The 22,500-nt window shown below is 38.1% G+C and overlaps 1 protein-coding gene across 1 annotated transcript in view; it reads left to right on the forward strand.

Moving 5' to 3' along the window:
* Positions 1-22,500, forward strand: part of ABCA12 (ATP binding cassette subfamily A member 12) — a 181,308-nt gene that overhangs the window by 46,439 nt on the left and 112,369 nt on the right. The window contains exons 3-4 of the mRNA XM_068543786.1: positions 12,014-12,167; positions 21,999-22,090. Of these exons, the coding sequence (XP_068399887.1) occupies positions 12,014-12,167; positions 21,999-22,090 (246 nt within the window). The remainder of the gene's footprint in view (positions 1-12,013; positions 12,168-21,998; positions 22,091-22,500) is intronic.

Raw genomic sequence — 22,500 nt, forward strand, 5'->3', positions numbered from 1 at the left:
TGTGCTAAAAAATATGTAAGAATTTTTCTTTCTTTCAAATAGCTTATTCTTTAGTCTCTCAGAAAGTGCAGGTTTATTGAGCTAATGTCTCTATCTGAAGATTCACAGTCATATCAGTATTTAATCCTAAGCTAAGGTCTCTCTGGGCTACCAAGGTTAAAAAAAAAGCCGCTTTTCAGAGGGAGTGAAGTCAGGAAGAGCTAGTGTATTTGATTTTACCTCGCGATGGGCAGGGGAACAAGACAGCTCTCCTCAGGGAACAGCCTGATCTTCCAAATGGAAAGTGCATTTGTACTAGAACAAGGACAGTCCTGTGGTTCATGATAATTTGAAAGGTAAGGTTTATGTCATTCATAATTTTAATTATCTCTTTAAAAATGTAGTTGAGAAGGAAATTTGCTCAAAAATTAGAAGAATAAAAGGACTTACTTTAATAAATTATTACAGGTATACTTCTGAGATTCATTTCCTTTCCCATATTTTCTTTATTCATTATCTGATTGTTATCTGATTGTTTGCAGGTAATGTTTCCAGATATACTTGTCTCATTTTGTGTGCTTGTCATGGTGACAGATTCTTGCCATGGTGTTTCACAAGGCGACTTATCATTTGCCTGATTAGAAGGCCTGATACTTTTTCTGCAAGTGTGACCCGACCCTATGTCCAAAAAGTTAAGAAAAATATAACTCCTCAAATGAATAACTCCATATGAATAACTCCATATTTTAAAAAGTCAGAATTTTCTTCCAAGATTTATCATTCATCTCTTCACTAGGGTAAAGAACAAATTCCTTTCACCTGGAAACACAAAAATACCACCTAGGTTGGGTTCTGACCTGCTTCGAGAAAAACACAAAGAAACACAGTGGAAGTTCTCCAATTCTACCATTATTATAATATTTACAGATGTCACCAAGGGAGCCTACAGAATGCTTTCTGAGCCTAATGATGTCAAATGGAAGTGGCTTCATTACCAAAAAGACTGTGACATTTCTTTCTTTAAAAATACAGTGAGTAGAAAATAGTACTTCTGTAGATAGTGCCAATGAGCAAAAAGCTCCTGAATTTATTATGGAAGTGGGCAAAAATCCTTCTGTAGTGGTGAAAAAGAAAAAAAAGAATAAGAGAGGACATTGGGAGAAATGTGCCTTCTTGGCTATATCAATGAGTAATGAGATAGAGAGGTAGGTGAGAGAAAGGGGAGCGGCAGGAGGAGGAGAGAAGAGAAGAAATGGAAAGAAGAAGGTGGCAAGTGGAAAGGAAAGAACAGAAGATTAAGAAATAGAGAAGAGAGAATAGTAAGTAGATTAGATGAGATAAGGGAAAAGGAAAAGAAGGATGGAGGTCAGGTGAAAACAAGAAATGAATGAGGCAGGAGAGGGAGAGGGACATGTGTAAGAGGTTATCTTCCTGGGGGTCAGCAAACTACAGCCTGTGGACCAAATCCAGTCCATTGCCTTTTTTATAAATTAAGTTTTATTGGAATACAAGCAGGCCCATTGATGTACACATTGTCTATGGCTGCTTTCATGCTACAGTGGCAGGGTTGGGTAATTGTGATGGAGACAGTATGGCCCACACCATAAAATATTTACTATCTAACTCGTATGGAAAAGTTTGCAGTCTAATCCCGTTGTTCTCAAACTTCAGTGTGCATCAGAATTACCTGGAGGGCTTGTTAAAATAAAGATTACTGAACCCCATCCCCAAAGTTTTTTACGAAGTAGATCTCACATTTTCATTTCTAATAAGTTTCCAGGTGACGCTGGTGCTGTTTAGCCAGGCACTGCACTTTGAGAGCTACTGCTGTCATTTTTATGTCATGTCACCCTAATGTTGTACTGAATAGGACATTCGTGCAGAAAGGGAAAGGAAAATCAAACTTGATCCCCCTTCTAGGTAAACACAGAGGTATAGGTTGATATCATAATTCTTTACAAAGTATCTTATTGAAAATTCTTAAACTGGATCTTTTTATAATGCCAGTTTCATTCTTAAAATGATGAAAACTAAATTTGATTTAGTTAAAAGCTTAGTTAAGTGGTGGTTTACTACTAAAAATGTTTTATAGTTTGGTTTGAATCCACTCCCTGGAATACCGTTGGACTCTGTCAGTGTTACTGGACTGTGTCAATAATGTTGACTGCATCCATCTTACGGGACTCTACCCTCTTCCCACCTCACTGCCGATGCCTGGCATAAGTGGCTTGAAATTTTGCTTACTACCCACCCCACCTCACTCCCAGACTCTGCTGGAGTCTTGGGGCTCCAGTTTCCCTGCGAAATGGCAAGTTCTTCAATAGCTTTCTTCCTGGAGATGGGTATGAATGTTGTCCTGAGTGAGAGATTTTGGGGACTCGTGATACCAAGGACTTTATTCTGCCTCACACTCCATCCCAAGACCCTGAGATCTGGTTTTTCACCTACAAGTGGTGCCATAGTTTGCACATTTATCATCTTCCTCTACATGTATCCTTAAATCTGTGCTCTGGCTGTGAACATGGGCCACCAATTATTAGCTTTAACTTTGCATGCTCCATGCTCGCTGCACAGAAGTTCTATGAAGGATAGAGAAATGTGACTCTTTTTCCAGCATCCTAGCATTTAGGAATATAAAGACAGACATAATTTTGGAGCCTGAAAGTGCCAGAGACACCTTCAGAGTAGAATGAGTTCAGTTTAGAAGTAGCAGCTCTTCAAAACATGTGATGGATGGTTGGATTCCACCATTGCTCTGAGTAGTTACTTCCTTGTACACATAGCTAAGATGGGCAGAAGATTGAAAATTTCATTTTTTTTCACAAGAAAGCTACAATACAGTTTAAATCTATTTCATTCTGACTTGTTAGTTCTAGAGGATTTCCAGATTTTGTGACAAGTTGATGTGCATGAGAAAGTATACTGTGGATATCAAAGAAGGATGAATGACATACATGGAATACAGTAGATGCTTGATAAGTCAGTGTTATTGTTGTTGCTTTCTTATTTTAATGATGTATGGTTCTTGGTTAAAAAGTGATGGTAAAATAAATAATGCAGACAGTTCATATTCTGCATGATGCTGTGTTAACTTAAACTTGTACATACCGCAACCAGTTCCTCTTTTTCATGAACCCATTGTAACAAATTTAATATCAGTTATCAAAAAAACTGCAAAACGTGGACTGTATACTTTTTAAACACCATGGGATCTTATTTCTAAAGAAATTCCTTGATGAATTTTCCTGTAAAATAAGCATATCTGTTGTTAACCATAGCAAAGAATGTTGTGGGTTTAAATTCTTTCAAATTTTTCTTTAATAATTTTCAAATTGTAATTAGTGCCAGAGTAAGTAAAACTGGATGTAATGTGCCACCTCTTCCTAGACTTTCTTCCCGTGGCATATTTTCCCTTCTTTTCCTTCCTTCCTGTTACGATATGGCTTCTCCTGAGCTGCCATTGTTTTCAGCACTGGCCTAGTCACGCCATCAGCTTGATGAGTGGTATAGAGCAAAGGGGTCATCTGTTTCTATCTGCCTTCCATTCAAACGACCCCCTGCAAGTGTTTGAGATGGACTAGGAAGAAGCCCACTTGCAGACCCACACCCTGAGTTAGTGGATCCAGGTGGAATCTGTGTAAAAGGGTGACCTACCATTAATGGTGAAATTCCACTGCAGAACTATAAAGGTCTTGCTGTATGCAGGTCACTGTGGCAGAATTTTGTTATAGAGGGGTGATGTGAAATGCTAACAGGTAATTTGCTGCTCTGAGCTTGTTCAAGGAACTGCGCCACAGTGAAAACATTGAAGATTCACTGCAATTTTCACTTGTTTAATATTAGGAGAGACACGGGTCTTTCTGGGTTCAGAAAAAGAAGCTTCTTAGAAGGTAGTAGTGAATAGTCTGATGGATTTAAGGTCTTTCCAATTTCTTTTGAATTTTCGAAACTTTAATTCATACTGGTGTTATCATATATGTTAGTTTTGACAACTACAGCTGCTGTAACAGATTACCACAAACTTTGTGACTTAAAAACAACACCAACTTATTAATTTATGATTCTGGAGTTCAGAAGCCCAAAATTTAGTCTTAGTGAGTTAAAAATTAAGGTGTTGGCAGGGCTGCATTTCTTCCGGAGGCTCTAGGAGGATCTGTTTTCTGGCTTCTAGAGGTTGCCCATTTTCCTTGGCTTTTGGCTCTCTCCTCAATCTTCAAAGTCAACAGTATAGCATCTTCCAATCTTTCTCTCTATTTCATTTTTTTTTTTCTCTTTACTTTTTTTCTGGCCAACTTTCCTATTATCCCTTCCTTTTTATTTTCAATTTTATTTTTTTATGTAGATCTGCATTTCAGTTACTTAGATTAAATTTCTATTTATTCTTCATTCTACTAATAGTGCATACTTAGCCATGTTGCTCTTACTATTTTTTTCTTCTTTCTTTTTATAATAAAAACATATCTGTACCGACAATCTTTTTAACAGATTCATGAGGAAGTTAAGGTTTTACTCTGCAGTCTTTGGTTTGGAATTACCCTCATTTTTTCTAAACCTGCCGTTTAAATTTAATTTAATTTTTTATTTTTATTTATTTATTTATTATTTTATTTTATGTTTTTAACATCTTTATTGGAGTATAATTGCTTTACAATGGTGTGTTAGTTTCTGCTTTATAACAAAGTGAATCAGTTATACATATACATATATCCCCATATCTCTTCCCTCTTGCATCTCCCTCCCTCCCACCCTCCCTATCCCACCCCTCTAGGTGGTCGCAAAGCACCGAGCTGATCTCCCTGTGCTATGCAGCTGCTTCCCACTAGATATCTGTTTTACATTTGATAGTGTATATATGTCCATGCCACTGTCTCACTTTGTCCCAGCTTACCCTTCCCCCTCCCCGTATCCTCAAGTCCATTCTCTAGTAGGTCTGCATGTTTATTCCCGTCTTGCCCCTAGGTTCTTCAAGACCATTTTCTTTGTTGTTTTTTAGATTCCATATATATGTGTTAGCATACGGTATTTGTTTTTCTCTTTCTGACTTACTTCACTCTGTATGACAGACTCTAGGTCCATCCACCTCACTACAAATAACTCAATTTCGTTTCTTTTTATGGCTGAGTAATATTCCACTGTGTATATGTGCCACATCTTCTTTATCCATTCATCTGTCGATGGACACTTAGGGTGCTTCCATGTCCTGCCTATTGTAAATAGAGCTGCAGTGAACATTGTGGTACATGACTCTTTTTGAATTATAGTTTTCTCAGGGTATATGCCCAGTAGTGGGATTGCTGGGTCGTATGGTAGTTCTATTTTTAGTTTTTTAAGGAACCTCCATACTGTTCTCCATAGTGGCTGTATCAGTTTACATTCTCACCAACAGTGCAAGAGGGTTCCCTTTTCTCCACACCCTCTCCAGCATTTATGGTTTGTAGATTTTTCGATGATGGCCGTTCTGACCGGTGTGAGATGATATCTCATTGTAGTTTTGATTTGCATTTCTCTAATGATTAATGATGTTGAGCATTCTTTCATGTGTTTGTTGACAATCTGTATATCTTCTTTGGAGAAATGTCTATTTAGGACTTCTGCCCATATTGGGGTTCGGTTGTTTGTTTTTTTGATACTGAGCTGCATGAGCTGCTTGTAAATTTTGGAGATTAATCCTTTGTCAGTTGCTTCATTGGCAAATATTTTCTCCCATTCTGAGGGTTGTCTTTTGGTCTTGTTTATGGTTTCCTTTGCTGTGCAAAAGCTTTTAAGTTTCATTAGGTCCCATTTATTTTTGTTTTTATTTCCATTTCTCTAGGAGGTGCATCAAAAAGGATCTTGCTCTCATTTATGTCATAGAGTGTTCTGCCTATGTTTTCCTCTAAGAGTTTAATAGTGTCCAATCTTACATTTAGGTCTCTAATCCATTTTGAGTTTATTTTTGTGTATGGTGTTAGGGAGTGTTCTAATTTCATACTTTTACATGTACCTGTCCAGTTTTCCCAGCACCACTTATTGAAGAGGCTGTCTTTTCTCCACTGTATATGCTTGCCTCCTTTATCAAAGAGAAGGTGACCATATGTGTGTGGGTTTATCTCTGGGCTTTCTATCCTGTTCCATTGATCTATATTTCTGTTTTTGTGCCAGTAGCATACTGTCTTGATTACTGTAGCTTTGTAGTATAGTCTGAAGTCAGGGAGCCTGATTCCTCCAGCTCCGTTTTTCTTTCTCAAGACTGCTTTGGCTATTCGGGATCTTTTGTGTTTCCATACAAATTGTGAAATTTTTTTGTTCTAGTTCTGTGAAAAATGCCAGTGGTAGTTTGATAGGGATTGCATTGAATCTGTAGATTGCTTTGGTTAGTAGAGTCATTTTCACAATGTTGATTCTTCGAATCCAAGAACATGGTATATCTCTCCATCTGTTTGTATCATCTTTAATTTCTTTCATCACTGTCTTATAATTTTCTGCATACAGCTCTTTTGTCTCCTTAAGTAGGTTTCTTCCTAGGTATTTTATTCTTTTTGTTGCAGTGGTAAATGGGAGTGTTTTCTTAATTTCACTTTCAGATTTTTCATCATTAGGATATAGGAATGCAAGAGATTTCTGTGCATTAATTTTGTATTCTGCTTCTTTACCAAATTCCTTGATTAGCTCTAGTAGTTTTCTGGTAGCATCTTTAGGATTCTCTACGTATAGTATCATGTCATCTGCAAACAGTGACAGCTTTACTCCTTCTTTTCCGATTTGGATTCCTTTTATTTCTTTTTCTTCTCTGATTGCTGTGGCTAAAACTTCCAAAACTATGTTGAATAATAGTGGTGAGAGTGGGCAACCTTGTCTTGTTCCTGATCTTAGTGGAAATGGTTTCAGTTTTTCACCATTGAGGACGATGTTGGCTGTGGGTTTGTCATATATGGCATTTATTATGTTGAGGTAAGTTCCCTCTATGCCTACTTTCTTGAGGGTTTTTTATCATAAATGGGTGTTGAATTTTGTCAAAAGCTTTCTCTGCATCTGTTGAGATGATCATATGGTTTTTCTCCTTCAATTTGTTAATATGGTGTATCACATTGATTGATTTGCGTATATTGAAGAATCCTTGCATTCCTGGGATAAACCCCACTTGATCATGGTGTATGATCCTTTTAATGTGCTGTTGGATTCTGTTTGCTGGTATTTTGTTGAGGACTTCTGCATCTATGTTCATCAGTGATATTGGCCTGTAGTTTTCTTTTTTTGTGACATCTTTGTCTGGTTTTGGTATCAGGGTGATGGTGGCCTCTCAGAATGAGTTTGGGAGTGTTCCTCCCTCTGCTATAGTTTGGAAGAGTTTGAGAAGGATAGGTGTTAGCTCTTCTCTAAATGTTTGATAGAATTCGCCTGTGAAGCCATCTGGTCCTGGGTTTTTGTTTGTTGGAAGATTTTTAATCACAGTTTCAACTTTAGTGCTTGTGATTGGTCTGTTCATATTTTCTATTTCTTCCTGGTTCAGTGTCTGAAGGTTGTGCAATTCTAAGAATGTGCCCATTTCTTCCAGGTTATCCATTTTATTGGCATATAGTTGCTTGCAGTAATCTCTCATGATCCTTTGTATTTCTGCAGTGTCAATTGTTACTTCTCCCTTTTCATTTCTAATTCTATTGATTTGAGTCTTCTCCCTTTTTTTCTTGATGAGTCTGGCTAATGGTTTATCAATTTTTGTTTATCTTTTCAAAGAACCAGCTTTTAGTTTTATTGATCTTTGCTATAGTTTCCTTCATTTGTTTTTCACTTATTTCTGATCTGATCTTTATGATTTCTTTCCTTCTGCTAACTTTGGGGTGTTTTTGTTCTTCTTTCTCTAATTGCTTTAGGTGTAAGGTTAGGTTGTTTTTTGAGGTATTTCTTGTTTCTTAAGGTAGGATTGTATTGCTATAAACTTCCCTCTTAGAACTGCTTTTGCTGCATCCCATAGGTTTTGGCTCGTCATGTTTTCATTGTCATTTGTCTCTAGGTATTTTTTTATTTCCTCTTTGATTTCTTCAGTGATCTCTTGGTTATTAAGTAGTGTATTGTTTAGTGTTTGTATTTTTTATAGATTTTTCCCTGTAATTGATATCTAGTCTCATAGCGTTGTTTTCGGAAAAGATACTTGATATGATTTCTGTTTTCTTAAACTTACCCCGGCTTGATTTGTGACCCAAGATATGATCTATCCTGGAGAATGTTCCATGAGCACTTGAGAAGAAAGTGTATTCTGTTGTTTTTGGCTGGAATGTCCTATAAATATCAATTAAGTGCATCTTGTTTAATATATCATTTAAAGCTTGTGTTTCCTTATTTATTTTCATTTTGGATGATCTGTCCCTTGGTGAAAGTGGGGTGTAAAAGTCCCCTACTATGATTGTGTTACTGTCGATTTCCCCTTTTATGGCTGTTAGCATTTGCCTTATGTATTGAGGTGCTCCTATGTTGGGTGCATAAATATTTACAATTGTTATATCTTCTTCTTGGATTGATCCCTTGATCATTATGTAGTATCCTTCTTTGTCTCTTGTAATAGTCTTTGTTTTAAAGTCTATTTTGTCTGATATGAGAATTGCTACTCCAGCTTTCTTTTGATTTCCATTTACATGGAATATCTTTTTCCATCCCCTCACTTTCGGTCTGTATGTGTCCCTAGGTCTAAAGTGGGTCTCTTGTAGACAACATATATATGGGTCTTGTTTTTGTATCCATTCATCCAGTCTATGTCTTTTGGTTGGAGCATTTAATCCATTTACATTTAAGGTAATTATTGATATGTGTGTTCCTATTACCATTTTCTTAATTGTTTGGGGTTTGTTATTGTAGGTCTTTTCCTTCTCTTGTGTTTCCTGCCTAGAGAAATTCCTTTAGCATTTGTTGTAAAGGTGGTTTGGTGGTGCTGAATTCTCTTAGCTTTTGCTTGTCTGTAAAGGTTTTAATTTCTCTGTCAAATCTGAATGAGATCCTTGCTGGGTAGAGTAATCTTGATTATAGGTTTTTCCCCTTCATCACCTTAAAAATGTCCTGCCACTCCCTTCTGGCTTGCTGAGTTTCTGCTGAAAGATCAGCTGTTAGCCTTATGGGGATTCCCTTTTATGTTATTTGTTGTTTTTCCCTTGCTGCTTTTAATATTTTTTCTCTATATTTAATTTTTGATAGTTTGATTAATATGTGTCTTGGTGTGTTTCTCCTTGGATTTATCCTGTACGGGACTCTCTGTGCTGCCTGGACTTAACCATTTCCTTTCCCATATTAGGGAAATTTTCAACTATAATCTCTTCAAATATTTTCTCAGTCCCTTTCTTTTTCTCTTCTTCTTCTGGGACCCCTATAATTCAAATGTTGGTGTGTTTAATGTTGTCCCAGAGGTCTCTGAGACTGTCCTCAATTCTTTTCATTCTTTTTTCTTTATTCTGCTCTGCAGTAGTTATTTCCACTATTTTATCTTCCAGGTGACTTATCCGTTCTTCTGCCTCAGTTATTCTGCTGTTGATCCCGTCTAGAGAATTTGTAATTTCATTTATTTTGTTGTTCATCACTGTTTGTTTGCTCTTTAGTTCTTCTAGGTCCATGTTAAACGTTTCTTCTATTTTCTCCATTCTATTTCCAAGATTTTGGATCATCTTTACTATCATTATTCTGAATTCTTTTTCAAGTAGACTGCCTATTTCCTCTTCATTTGTTAGGTCTGGTGGGTTTTTATCTTGCTCCTTCATCTGCTGCGTATTTCTCTGTCTTCTCATTTTGCTTAACTTACTGTGTTTGGAGTCTCCTTTTTGCAGCCTGCAGGTTCGTAGTTCCCATTGTTTTTGGTGTCTGCCCCCAGTGGCTAAGGTTGGTTCAGTGAGTTGTGTAGGCTTCCTGGTAGAGGGGACTAGTGCCTGTGTTCTGGTGGATGAGGCTGGATCTTGTCTTTCTGGTGGGCAGGTCCACGTCTGGTGGTGTGTTTTGGGGTGTCTGTGGCCTTATTATGATTTTAGGCAGCCTGTCTGCTAATGGGTGGTTTTGTGTTCCTGTCTTGCTAGTTGTTTGGCAAAGGGTGTCCAGTACTGTAGGTTGCTGGTCGTTGAGTGGAGCTGGGTTTCGGCGTTGAGATGGAGATCTCTGGGAGATTTTCACCATTTGATATTACGTGGAATCGGGAGGTCTCTTGTGGACGAGTGTCCTGAACTTGGCTCTCCCACCTCAGTGACACAGCCGTGACGCCTGGCTGGAGCACCAAGAGCCTGTCATCCACACAGATCAGAATAAAAGGGAGGAAAAAAAGAAAGAAAGAATGAAGATAAAGTTATTAAGATAAAAAATAAAAAATTATTTTTAAAAATTTTTAAAAAGTAATAAAAAAAAAAGAAAAAGAGAGCACCCAAATCAAAAAACAAATCCACCAATGATAACAAGTGCTAAAAACTACTTTAAAAAACCCAAAAAACATAAAACGGACAGACATTACCCTAGGACAAATGGTAAAAGCAAAGCTATACAGACAAAATCACACCCAGAAACATACACATACACACTCACAGAAAGAGAAAAAGGGAAAAAAATATATATATCGTTGCTCCCAAAGTCCACCTCCTCAATTTGGGCTGATTCGTTGTCTCTTCAGGTATTCCACAGATGCAGGGTACATCAAGTTGATTGTGGAGATTTAATCCGCTGCTCCTGAGGCTGCTGGGAGAGATTTCCCTTTCTCTTCTTTGTTCGCACAGCTCCTGGGGTTCAGCTTTGGATTTGGCCCCGCCTCTGCGTGTAGGTCGCCTGAGGGCGTCTGTTCTTCGCTCAGACAGGACGGGGTTTAAGGAGCAGCTGATTCAGGGGCTTTGGCTCACTCAGTTCGCGGGGAGGGAGGGGTACAGATGCAGGGCGAGCCTGCGGCGGCAGAGGCCGGCATGACGTTGCACCAGCCTGCGGCGCGCCATGCGTTCTCCCGGGGAAGTTGTCCCTGGATCACCGGACCCTGGCAGTGGCGGGCTGCACAGGCTCCCGGGAGGTAAACCTGCCTTTTTTGAAAGTTCATTGTCTCTGTATTCCCCAAAGGGAGGAAGCTAGTGTTTTAGTATCAAACCTAATTGTGAAAAGATTTGTAATTCACAGCTTGTCTTTCATCTTGAGTCACGTGTATGCCATCATCATATTTTACAAAGCAAACGTTAAAATAAAGGTTACAAAACCATTAACTGTTACAATACTTGTGGCTTTAATATTGGGGAAAATCTGCATATTAATTCACACCATTATTATTGGTTTTTAAATAGGAAGAAAATGTTGTGTGTACAGGATAATTAATTTATCTAGTATGTTAAATTTTGAGGACACCAAAAATATTTCCTGTATTTGGAAGATTGGCTGCATTTATAATGACTTTGATTACAAAAGAAGACATGTACATTGTGGGAGAAAATAGTTAATATACAGTCAAATGAAAGTAAAGTCATGTGAAATAACCACCAAGGAAAAAAATTCCTCCAGATTTTTTATTTTTATTTTTTAAATTTATTTATTGTTTACTTGGCCATGCCATGCGACATGTAGGATTTTAGTCCCCTGACAAGGGCTCGAACCCATGACCCCTGCAGTGGAAGCGTGGAGTCTTAACCACTGGACTACCAGGGAAGTCCCACTCCAGATTTTTTAATATACTACATATATTTATATATATTTTTTATAATTATGGCTATTCTGGTCATACTGTTTTCTGATCTACTCTTTTTAATAAGCAATATATTACAAATATTTTCCATATTATTTGACAGCATTTTTATTGGCTGCCTTGTGTTTTATTATATGGGTACACTGTGATTTATTTTTAAAACACTCTGGCAAACATTCTTGCAGCTATTTCCTTAGAATAAATCCCAGGAAGAGAAATTTGTGGGGCAACGAGCATTTTAAAGTCTTCTGATACATGGGGGACCCAAACAGTCATAATCCAGAAGATAATTTCACAAAACAGTTACTGCACTCCTTTCCCTTCCCAGGCAAACATCATAGTGATCTAATTATTGTTTGTTTGTTTGTTTTTAACTTTTAGGTTACCTTGCACCTCGAAACCTTCCTAGTACTGGCTTCTTCCCATTGCTGCAAACCCTACTCTGTGACACAGACTCTAAATGCAAAGACACACCCTATGGGCCACAAGATCTGCTTCGTAGGAAAGGAATTGATGATGCACAATTTAAAGACAGGTAGGGCCACTTCCAAGTGTGTTCAGTTGCTTTGAGAGATCAGATCTTGTTTCCTTATGAGATATCCAGGAAGCCATCCTAGGTTAGGTATACAACTTTATTTTCTATATCTACAAATGTGATGATCTAAATATGAATGAACGAGGTGGGTACAAACTGGAATTACCATTCTTATGTGGGATTAAGCATAATCTACTTTGATGAATTACTCAAATTTTGCCTTTTAAAACTACTTACGGTTACCGGAGGATGGGGGTGGGGATAAATTGGGAAATTGGGACTGACATATACACACTACTATACACATAAAATAGATAACTAATGAAGACCTACTGTATAGCACAGGGAACCCTACACAATACTCTGTGGTGGCCTATAGGGGAAAAGAATCTTAAAAGAAAAAAAAAAAAAGGGTGGATATACGTGTATGTGTAACTGATTCACTTTGCTGTACACCTGAAACTAACACAACATTGTAAATCAACTACACTCCAATAAAAATAAAAAAAAAACCAAAAAACCTGGGTAGGCAAGGCAGTCCTTCTTAACTTCCCTCAGAGGTTCTCTGTCCTACATCAAATTGTCAGTGACGTCGCCCTAAGACTCGATCACAAGTGTAAGATATAGGGCGATGTCAGGGGTATTATCTCCTGGAAGAATAACATATTTATCTAGCTCTGTGTGGAACTTCTAGATATAACAGAAACCAGGAAATGCAAATAAGGAAATTAAGGGTCTAGAAATCAAAGTAATAAAGTTGAAAGTATTCTTAATTAAACAGCAGTCTTTAAATGAGGTTAATGTGTATGGTGTGAGAAGAAACTGAAGAATAAAGATAGGGAATCTAGACCATTTACAACCTCAGTTTTCCATCCTGAGATTTTAAACCTAAAGAGACACCCAAGAGCCCAACTGTCTGTAGAACTGAGAAAAACATTGTAATCTGAATTGACCATGAGATTATCGTGGTAGAGATTTTTTTAAGTGTCTCTCAAGAAAAGATTATATTTATCTATAATCAGAGATATTTGGTTCCAAAATTTTAATTTAAATTCCTTGGCATGTAGCACCATTTCTCCTTTAATATTATCATCATGATTTTGATCATCAGATAATATGGGAGATACTCTAAGAGAGTAACTAACTACAAGCTGCTTAGCATAAAATATCAACATGTCAAGAATTGTCCTGGGAAATGACTTGAGACACCTAATTATTGGGTTGCTAATTCACATTGGTTTTGTGAACCAAACACATTCTCTACCATTTTGTTACTTGCATTCTAATGGAAAAGTAAGCAAAAAAGCAATAAAGTAAATAAATAGCATAATTACTGATAATAATAAATGTACTAGCAAGAAAATAGAGCAGGTTAAGAGGTAGAAACTGAAAGGTGGGAATTTAATAGGGTAGCAAAAGAAGGGCCTCTGCTAGAAGGTGACATTTGGGTAGAGACCAACAAGGACAGGGAGAAACCAGCACCAGCATGTGAACATCTAGAAGATAAAGTTCCAGGCAGAGAAATAGTCAGTGATCCTGAAGTGGGGGCAAACCTGATCATTAAGAGGAACAGAAAGTCGGCTAATACGACTAGAACATAGTGAGGGATAATGAAAGCGGTAGGGGATATGGTGAAAAAATAAAAACCATGAGAGAAAGAGGCTGAAGAATCAAACAGGTAAGGAAAGGGAAAGGATTTGTCTTTTGTTTTTAGTATAATGAGAAGCCACTGGAAATTTTTAAGCAGGGAAGTGACATGACATATTTTCTATGAGACTAATATATTCTAGGCATATACAAGCATTACCTCAGCTAGCAGCTAGTTGAGTTGTGTATCTCTGCAAGGAGACCCAAAGCTGACTAGAGCCTATGCCCCCTTGTATAATCAGTGTAGAGATAAAGTGAATGAATATTTTATTCATTCAACCACTTCATAGATAGTCTCTGTGTCCCCACAAGATTTATGCCTATGTTCTAGCAGGGTAAGGTAAATATTAAATCAACGATAGTAGGAGATAGTGCAATGAAGAGTGCCAGAAGGATGCTGAAGCAAGACACCTCCATACTTAAAGTAGAAAGAGAGCTTTCAGCGGACATAATCAGGTAAATCTTCATGGAAAAGTTGTACTTGAGATGAACATTTCGAGAACCAAGTGATAGAGAAGATACGGGGAAAATTAATGTCCATTATTTACAAATTGGATTACAGCTCCAGCTGGGGCTCTCATCTTTGTATCTTTTTTTTTTTTTTCCATGAAGAACTAAGTAACAATGAGGGAAATAGTTAACAAAATCTAAGAAGTCCATAAATATACCTCCCCTCAAAGAAGTATTTTTCTATGTAATATAATAGAGAACCAAATTCATGGAGTCCCTGAGATGAGCCATTGAGTTGGTTTTGGAACTAGGATTAAAGTCCAGGTTTATTTTACCCTCTGTTGGTTATTCTCCAGATAGCTGATCATGTCTCTTTTTTTTCAATTTTATTCTAATCTCCAGGTATTTTATTGAGCTCAAGCTGTATAATGCTGTATATTCAGTATTTTCTCTAAACTACCAAGTAATTGGAACTTAATTTGGAAAATTATGTACAATAATAAAATTTCATTAATGATATTTCCCACCATGCTATTAACTTTTATGCTTTATATAGCCATGCAATGGAACTGGGGCATGGTTACTAGGTAAGCCGTTCCATACTAAGTAAGCCATTGCACTAAATTACTTCCCTTTGGTGAAGAAAGATTCACCAGCATAGCCTCATTAAGAAACAAAACAGTCAGGGAAAAAAAATGCCATCTTTGGCTTCATCAAAAGAGGCCCACCATGTTTATTTTGAAAGACATGATCACACTCAGGCACTACTTGCTGGCCAGTCGCTAAGTGTACTTTTTGATGCGTTTTTGCATTGGCACCAACGTTCTGTTATTAAGTTCATATTTCTCTTAAGCATTAGCTTCAAGATGAGGTGCTTTAAAAAAAATTTCAACACTATACTCAGCATCAACTGTAACTAGCTGTCTGAAAGAAGAAATGATTACATCTATGATTTTTTGGCCCTTAATGCACAATGATGATGATCTGGCATCATGGGACTTAACCTTGCGGTCCTTCCTCCCCGCCCTGCCTCTAAGAATACATCAGAGCAGTGGGGACCCCTGGCTGTGCCATTGCTCACGCAGCTGGCAAGTGGCAAAGATCATCTTGCAGAGCTCACAGGGTCATTATTTGGAGAAGCAATTCAGCATTCCTGCAGCTCCTGTGGGGTATTGCCTCTATGGATTTACTCCCTATCTCTGTCATGTCGACACTCATCCATGACCTGTGTTTTCCAAATTCATACCTCTGCTCCTATTGAATGGCTCCCACAGAACTTGAAACATAGCTAATCAGATTCTATTCAGGGAAATTTTTAAAGTGCCAAGACTTTTGTTTAATACTGAAAAATATGGATGTATTTAGAAACTGACCTGAAGGTATTATTGGGAATATAAGGGAAGTGGAAGTAAAACAGTTATGTGTCCTCATTTGACTGTAAAGATGAGGTGAGATGTATAGGTCTCACACTGTATTAATTTCAGAGTAATTATTAACCATCTAGTAATCATTTTAGTGAGTATTCATATAAAAATAAAGGTTAAAATTTCATTTATCAAAAACAAAGTGGAAGGAAGTCTTAACTGCCACACAGGCAAAATTGTTAATTCATTGAGTTAGAATGTACTGAATGTGTACCACATGCTGGAGACAATGCAGGTCACTATGGATACATAGATGACTAAGGCATATCCCTATATAAACTTAAAATCTAGTGGGAGAGAGAGATAGAGACTACTAAACAGGTAAATTAATCTATGACATGGTAAGTGTGATGAATATTTGTTTAGTTCTCACTGTGCCCAGAACGTCAGACAACAAATGGTGAATAGTTACACAGACACCCTGAGACATTGTTTCTGCCTGAGGAATATGCATCTCACTGTTGGATATATTATTGGAGTGGAGAGAGGTTTGGGTGGGGAGATGTCAAAAGAGTTCTCCAGAGACCTGTGTGAGTAAGATCATTAAGGACAGATAGGGTGGTGGTTACCAGACTAGAGGAAGGTGTATTTGAGATAGGCCATAAAAAAAGAATCTCAGGACTTAATAAAAGGAAGAAATCAATGGCAGCCCTTGTATAGTCAGTTTAGAGGAATAGGCAGGTAGCTTTGCTGCTGACTGTGATGGCAGAATGACAAATTCCCTTGTAGTGTTGCCATATTAATCTGCCTGTGTCAGGGCTAGGTAGAACATAATATGTACAGGGTCATCTGAAAGCTACTGTGATGTTATCTCCTCTATATTCTACGTGCTTCTGATACACATCTACCCCCAAGGCATTTCCTCATCTGCCCATCATGGTGCCTTTAGAAATGTATTAGCTCAGATATACATTATATCCCCAAAGTCCCTCCAAAGAATATAAAAGATCTTAGGACAGAGCAACATATGAAGGCATTTCAAAATCTTAACACCTTAATGATATAGACTGTTGATTGGTAAGTGAGCTACCTAGAAGAGAGGTGTATGTTGAACATGGGCAGGCAGGGGTTGTATCTGAAGCATAGATGACCCTGAAGGAATGAACATCAGAGTGAAATTGAAGAAAATAATGAAAAAAATTAAAATGACTTCTTCTTGGGGGAGTCAGGAAGGACAACCATATCAAATCACTGAGGAGGCCTCAATGCCATTACAACATTCTTATTTGTACTTAAAAGTCGGTAATGAATGTCATCTGAAGCTGGAATCAGAACTGGGCCTGGAGCAGATTTCATACCTTCTTTCCAGGTGTCACTACATACCCGTATAATTATAATTCTGGGGGAAAAGGGAAAAAATATAAAAAGTTTAATCCTTAAAGACAAAAAAAGAATGTCAGAAGTTTCTTTTTAGGATTTGCCATATGTGTCTTTCCTGTAAGCAATTCCTTTTAAAGACAGAATTACCATGACACACATGGATGCCGCCCACACAGGTAGTCTTTCCCGCTCACAGGAAATACAGAGACATTCAATATAAGTGAATAAATCCTACCGTTGCAGTGATATCTATAAATGTGACATTTCCCCAATGTAACTGTTGGTAGACATGTCTGAGAAGAAGTAAAACTACTCCGAGCCTAGTTTCCCTCCTGGTATCTTAAATTTAACATTTTGAATCCAAGATGTTTCCCTTATTAAATTCCTTTTCAAAGTAGAGCACTATAAATGCCATAGAGGCCGACTCTACCTCTTCAGCATCTTAGAGGCGGGCCCTTAGCCGTCTCCGTGGTACTGTGCATGTGGCTGGGTCCAGTAAAAGGCAGTAAAGTGAGGCCATGGGCCACTTGGAGGTTTGACTCAGGCTTTCTTGCCTCACCCAGAAGGCTGAATTCTCTGGACTCAGGTGAGCTTACATGCTGGATTCAGGGGGCATCCAAGTTTTGCATAATGCCTTAATATACCTCCCAGAGATATCTAGTATGAGAGAGATTCTCTGAGACTTTCTTAGAGCTATTCAGAGTTCCCGAATAGGATTTTTAAATCTCCTGAGTTGGTCCTAGAGAGTGGGATTAGGGAGGAGTCATCAGTGAATAAATCCACTTCTCCGTCACAGCCTAGTGCAGGGTTTCTCAATCTCAGCATTGTTGCTACTTGGGATCAGATAATTCTTTGTTGCGCTGGGCGCTGTGGAATGTTTAGTAGCATCCCTGGCCTCTGCCCACTAGATACTAGTAGCACCACTCCCGTCCAGTTGTGACCACTAAATATTTCTCCAGATATTGTCAAGTATCCCCTGGGAGCGGGGGAGGGAGCACAAAATTGCCCCCAGTTGAAAACCACTAGTCTAGTGAAAGTATGAAGAAAAAGATTTTACGGTAGCAAGAGGCCTGAATTAGGTTATGATTCTAGGATCTCGCTCTGTAAGAAACACAAATGACAACTCTAGTGTAGCACCCCAGTCATGTGTTGTCGTCATTCCCTGGGCATGTCCCTACTTAGCTATTACCATTAACGTATTATAGTCCCTGTTTTTTTTATTTGACTTGCCCATTATATTACATATCGTGGGAATTTAATAAATGTTAGTCAGTTTATGAATGAATATGGTGGATACAGTGTAAGATTGATTATATGTTTGTGTCTGTGGTGCCATCTCTGGGTGTTTACTCTTCCAAGGACCTTTGCAGAAGCAGGTGTGCAACAGTGGAGGCAGGGCAGGCTATTTTTAAAAAAAAAAAGACGCTTCCTTAGCTGTCAGTTCTTCCAAGCGGTATTCTTTATTATCTATTATTCAGTGCTTGCCATGTGCTAAACATCCTACCATCTGCCAACACAGTGTACTGTAAATAGACTTTTCTCAAGCATTTTACAGTCTGAGGAGAAAATTGATCATTACTTCAAATGGAAAATTCCTCTTATGAGTAAACTGATAAAGAAATTAAATAATAAAATGAAGAAAGGGTGAGCTTCCCTGGTGGCGCAGTGGTTGAGAATCTGCCTGCCAATGCAGGGGACACGGGTTCGAGCCCTGGTCTGGGAGGATCCCACATGCCGCGGAGCAACTGGGCCCGTGAGCCACAACTACTGAGCCTGCGCGTCTGGAGCCTGTGCCCCGCAACAAGAGAGGCCACGATAGTGAGAGGCCCGTGCACCGCAATGAAGGGTGGCCCCCGCTTGCCACAACTAGAGAAAGCCCTCGCACAGAAACGAAGACCCAACACAGCCAAAAATAAATAAATAAATAAAATTAAAAACAAAACATCATGTTGTACACATTAAATATATACAATTAAAAAAAAAATGAAGAAAGGGTTACAAAATTCTGGGTAAGGTACTTTCCCTCTTCCCACCTCACCAGCCAGTGCTCACAGGTTCCAGATTATGAATGAAAAGAGTGCATCCATTTGGTGTCCAGAGATCTTGAAGGTTCTAGTATTGTAAGATTATGTGGGGAGTATAGATACATAAGTATGGGGCTTCAGCTCCATACTGATGGTGAAGGCTGTGTCTTTGTACCATCTTCTTTGTGGGCACTTTGACAGTTAATATTGGTGAGTGCTTATGATGACAGGGCCCAGATAGGCACTTGTTAAGGACATCTCACATAGTACTCACAACAGCCTTGCAGGATAGGTGTATCATTCCTGATTTCCAGATGAGGCTGAAATTTTTTAGGAAGAGGCAGAGCTGGGATTCAAAAGATATCTAACAACTCCAAAGTTCTTTCTTCTACACCCCAGCAACACTGTCTCTTTTTATTTAATCAGCCATCCGATCTTACGGTTCAGTACTGTGCTAGGTGTTTTGGATAAAAAGAGCATCTTCATGGTGCCTGCTTGCAAAGATGTCACAGCCTAAAATGGAAGAGTGATGGGAATAGGTACACAAACAAACATAATACACTTAAAATTTATATAAAGTAAGTATGTACAAAGTACTTAAATTATGTAAAATGATGGAAAAGATACTGGTTCTCATTCATCGCTCTAAGAAGCATAGAGTCCTCTGTAAGTATGGTCAAGCTAATTAGAAAGTTCAGAGATTACACTTAACTCAGTAAGACTGGCTACCTTCCTGTCCTCCTTTAGTAATTTAATAGGGAGTCAAAAGAACTAATTACCTTTGCTTGGGGGAGGTAAGCTGTATTTCAACTTAGAGCCTTAATTCATCTTTTTACCCACAATGCTTGCTGTTGTACATTTATTTTGTGGTTTCCATTTTAAGGGTTTACAGACAATAGTTACGTTGAGCAGTGGCAGAGGACACATGCCATCACACTACACATTGTAAATGCAAAGCAAAACTGGGGAAAATTTGCAGGTAGATGACCAGCAAAGTATGTGTGATACCCCATGCTCTCTCCCTGACAAAAAGCCGTACCAGGACCACCTAAAAGGAGATGAACCACCTCCCCACTCCTGTAACGCGGGATTCGTAGGCGACCGTGTAATTGTGGGCACTTCCTGGTCAAGGACGGGTCCTGTTAGAAAAGAGGCCTCCAGAGTTCCTCGTCTGGAAGAGCCATTTTCTGTTGAGCAAGTTCAAACCTGTTGAGCCAGCAGCTTGCTCGGAAGGGGATGAACTTGTCTTTGGCATTGAAAGAATATTTGGAGGCATAGTTTTCGGGCTCTTATCTGAATGTGGGAAAATGGGCAAGGTGTCCCCTGTAGAGTTGATGCAGCTTTTGCTTCTCCAAGCTCACGCTTTCTTAATTTCCCATCACCTCTTTTTTGTTTCTCCCCCACTCCCATTTATTTTTCAGTCTCTGTTTTCTCTTGCTCCTTCTTTGTTCTTTTTGATGTTTGTCACTCTCCCTTTCGTTTTTGTTGCTGTCCCTATTCCTTAAAAATTTTATGAAGGCAGTTTTTCCCTTTATTTTCAAAATGTGTTGATATTCAGTAGTGTTTCTTACAGTATTTCAAGCTGAACTAAAAACATGTCGAGAAAAAGAAAAGTGAACCTGACTTTCTCAAACTTCCTAAAACTTCTGTTTGAGAGCAGGGAAAAGGTTCAGGTCAGTTCTTATTTTTATCTGAACAGTTTTCCCATCCAAATAGTCAGCATAAGTAATGTAAGAAGATTTAGGGGAATACAGTCATGGTCATGAATAATTCAAATATACATTAAGAATGCAGAACTTTTGGAGCAACCAGTACATTTTATAGAGAATATTGGAAGAACACTAGGGAATGAAAACAAATATCACCCCTTCTTATCATTTTTATTAAAAGGACACGCTGGGAAAAAAAACAGATTGTTTTTTCCAGTTATAAGTCATAAAGTATCCTGGAACCAGGACTCAGATCTTGTTTCTAAAAGGGGAGGTCAAATCAAACCACAGTAGCAAGCAGAACTTCTTGCTTTTCCACTGTTATCTTTTTATATCCATTCTTACGTACCGTAAGTAAGCTTTTTATAAACAATCAGACAAAATGCAGATTATTCATTCCAGACATCTGGACTTATTTCACTCTTGAAATAGATATATTTATTTTAGACACTTACTTTAGGTATATCAAGTTTTCAAGAAAATATGATTATTTCCATTTTAATAATAATAAACTAAACAGGGAGTGATGTTTTAAAAAGAGGGTTACTGAATTGTGGAGTAGTCCAATAATATTTTCTTCCAAAAGCTGGTGTGATCATGTTGTGCAGGGATTCCTGGCACCACATGCTATCATTACAGCCTTGATACATTCAGTACAATTAAAACCCTGAGTACATCATTATTTCTTTAACACCTGGTGCCACCTGTAATGACACCAACCACAGTGCCTAGCACAGACTAGATATTTAATAAATGTGTGTTCTTCTCCTTCTTCTTTGAATCTGTCTTGCAAGTATTCATCTTTGACAGTCTTCAAAATGCCATCTATAATTTAACATAGAAAACTTCTTTTTCTTTCGTGGTTGACAAATAAGCAGACCTTGATTTCGGTCTCTGAAGCACCCTTTGACTACCATCTATTTGGGATCCACCATCTTCTTAAAAGAAAAAATGTATATCATAAATATTTTCAGTATTTAGCTCTAAAGTCCTTTTTTCTTCCTATAATAGTGAAGTAAAAAATAAGTATTTTAAACCTTATCTAGGCCATTTTCTCTGACTAAAAATTTACCTTGTAGGAACCCTTATATATTCATTGGTATATGGTTAGGTGAGTTTTGTCATTAAAATCCCAGAAAGTAGATTAAAAATTTGAAAGTCCTAGGAGAGCCCTGGAATCTACCACATAATACATTGCTGTAACTAACTGAAATTAATGTGAGTGAAGTTACAGAGTTCTTGCTTTTTCTTCTCTAGTGAAATTCTGAGAAAGTCATCCAACCTGGAGAAGGACAGCAATTTATCAGTCCAGAGCACTGAAGTTCCAGAAAAAAGGCACGCATCACTGGGTAAGCTATCCTCTTCTGCCCAGTTTAGAACAGGCCTTTTGGAACAACCAGTAAAGGTCTAATCTTTAAAAGTTATACTTTTAACTTTTCAAACAAAGATGGAATGCCTAGAATATCCCTAAGAGATCTAAATATTCCTTATGGTTGCCTGAGTGTGGTGGTGCAGTTATGCAAAGGTCTTGAGAATAATTGGAAATTAAGTTCTTACTGAAATACTCTCTAGGAGCAAAACCCTAAATGGTACTAGTATAATGTTGAGAATTACACACTTTGCCAGAATTGACTAGGGACTCTTCGTTGCCTGCAATTAGATGACACTGGGATGGTTAGAATGCCCAGCAATAAAAAATGTTGGATAGAATCCAGAGATTTGTCCAAACTTTACATTTTACAGATGAGGAATATGAGGC

This window comes from Eschrichtius robustus, chromosome 5 (assembly GCF_028021215.1).
Source record: "Eschrichtius robustus isolate mEscRob2 chromosome 5, mEscRob2.pri, whole genome shotgun sequence".
Lineage (NCBI taxonomy): Eukaryota > Metazoa > Chordata > Mammalia > Artiodactyla > Eschrichtiidae > Eschrichtius > Eschrichtius robustus.